This window comes from Solanum verrucosum, unplaced genomic scaffold (genome assembly GCF_900185275.1).
Source record: "Solanum verrucosum unplaced genomic scaffold, falcon-dt-bn FXZP01000153.1, whole genome shotgun sequence".
In the NCBI taxonomy this organism is placed as follows: Eukaryota; Viridiplantae; Streptophyta; class Magnoliopsida; order Solanales; family Solanaceae; genus Solanum; species Solanum verrucosum.
In genome coordinates this window covers 1,075,975-1,077,606 of record NW_026020426.1, presented here as the reverse complement: position 1 = coordinate 1,077,606, position 1,632 = coordinate 1,075,975, and the positions used below count along the sequence as shown (strand labels likewise).

Here is a 1,632-nt window from a genome sequence, read left to right as displayed (position 1 = left end):
CCAGTACAGAAATGGACACCATACCAATAAACAAATTAAAAGGAAAAATTAAATAAGATGCTCGATTTTGAGCTACAATAGACGTAGATTTCTAAATATTCGTGTTTTAGATGGAAAGAAAGAGCAAAACATCAAAACTATATTGAATAAGCCACAAATTTGCCACATTTTCTCCCTGATTCACATTTCCATCTTGTTAAGACACCTAGAGAAAACCTACACGAATGCAGAATTGTAATCCGATCATGAGGATTGACAAAATTATATTATCCGCATTAATAACATCTCTCAAAATTTACATAACTTAAGTGTTGTCAAGGCAACTAATTGAAAGCATTGCATTTTAATTTTAAGCACACATGAAGGGGGTTTTGGTTCATCAAAGTAAAGCCAGACCCTATAGCTGGGAATCACCTTCTGTTGCAGACCACTTGCGCAAAAAAAAATCATTGATCCTTCATTCAAGACATGCATCTAAGAGACAACAGCAACACAAAGCAGCCAAACTACAATGAAAATTAAGAACAACTATTAATCTTATGAGAATTAATAATGATTTTTGAGTGAGTAATCCAAAATATATTACTGTATTGATTAATGATTTTTTAATGAAAAATAACTCTACTTTTGTCATACCAAATAAGCTTACAAACTAGGAGGGCAATATAATGGTGAATTATATAAGGTGATTGTAAATATAAGACATACCATCCTCCCATGACACCAGTAGTAGCTTGATTTTGATTTTGTTTTTGTTTTTGAGGAGGATGTCCTTGTCCATGTCCATGTGGGGGTGCACCGTATTGCGGAGGGTGACAATATTGTGGAGGGTAACCTTGTGGTGGATATCCCATTCCCATGGGCGGAGGATAACCTTGGGGTTGGGGGTGAGGAGGGTAATATCCTACTCCCTGTGGAGGGTAATTACCTTGTGCGTATCCATGCCCTTGGGGCGGGGGAGGATACATCCCATTTGGGTAAGCTTGCGGAGGATAATTACCTAATACATGTCACATACATAATAACATCAAATTACATTACATTTGATTGAATCTAGATAATATCAAAACCATGGCGAAGAAAAGAGAAGATTTGAGTTCTTACCTTGAGGGGGTGGGAGACTTACAGGAGGTTGTTGAATGTTATTATTCATGACTATTTAGTATTGAAAATGGTGTTGGTGTTGGGGATTTTGAGATTTTTATAGGAAGAGAGCTATAGATATGAAACACAAAGGAGTTTTATATCTAGTGCCTGTGTAGAGCACTAGATTAAAATTATTATCTGCGCGTACAAGACGAGTAGTGCATCTCTACGACAAGTAAACTAAACCATGCATTTAAATTGCGGAACGAAAATACTAATGATTCTCAGTTTTCTTTCCTCGTAACTTTAGGACTTGAATTAATGGTCCTCAATATATATTATTTATTAATATTGCAATATACATACATGCGTACATATGCATTAGCTCCATTGCATCACTGTTATCTCTACGTCTGTTTTTTCTTCTTTCCAGTAATTTCTAAAAAGAAACTAAGAAATATTAATAATGAAAAGTTCATCTTCATTTTTCAATATATATATATATATATATATATAGCTTTCAATCATGTTATTGTTTTATCAGTA

At 34.4% G+C, this 1,632-nt stretch overlaps 1 protein-coding gene across 1 annotated transcript; it reads right to left on the bottom strand.

Annotated features, from left to right (window-relative positions):
* Positions 1–288: 288 nt before the first annotated feature.
* LOC125807260 (protein CYSTEINE-RICH TRANSMEMBRANE MODULE 10-like) lies at positions 289–1,153 on the bottom strand. Its single transcript, XM_049486973.1, has 3 exons — positions 1,105–1,153; positions 709–1,000; positions 289–430 (listed from the first exon to the last, which is right to left on the bottom strand). Exons 1-3 carry the CDS (start codon positions 1,151–1,153, stop codon positions 289–291), a joined length of 483 nt encoding a protein of 160 aa, XP_049342930.1.
* Positions 1,154–1,632: the final 479 nt, after the last annotated feature.

Bases quoted from the DNA above. Each gene is read 5' to 3' on its own strand.
- LOC125807260 (XM_049486973.1), bottom strand. From the start codon at position 1,153: ATGAATAATAACATTCAACAACCTCCTGTAAGTCTCCCACCCCCTCAA. The intron at 1,001-1,104 runs GTAAGAACTCAA...GACATGTATTAG, and splicing joins AAGTCTCCCACCCCCTCAAG to GTAATTATCCTCCGCAAGCT. The intron at 431-708 runs GTATGTCTTATA...TTTTTGCGCAAG, and splicing joins ACTGGTGTCATGGGAGGATG to TGGTCTGCAACAGAAGGTGA.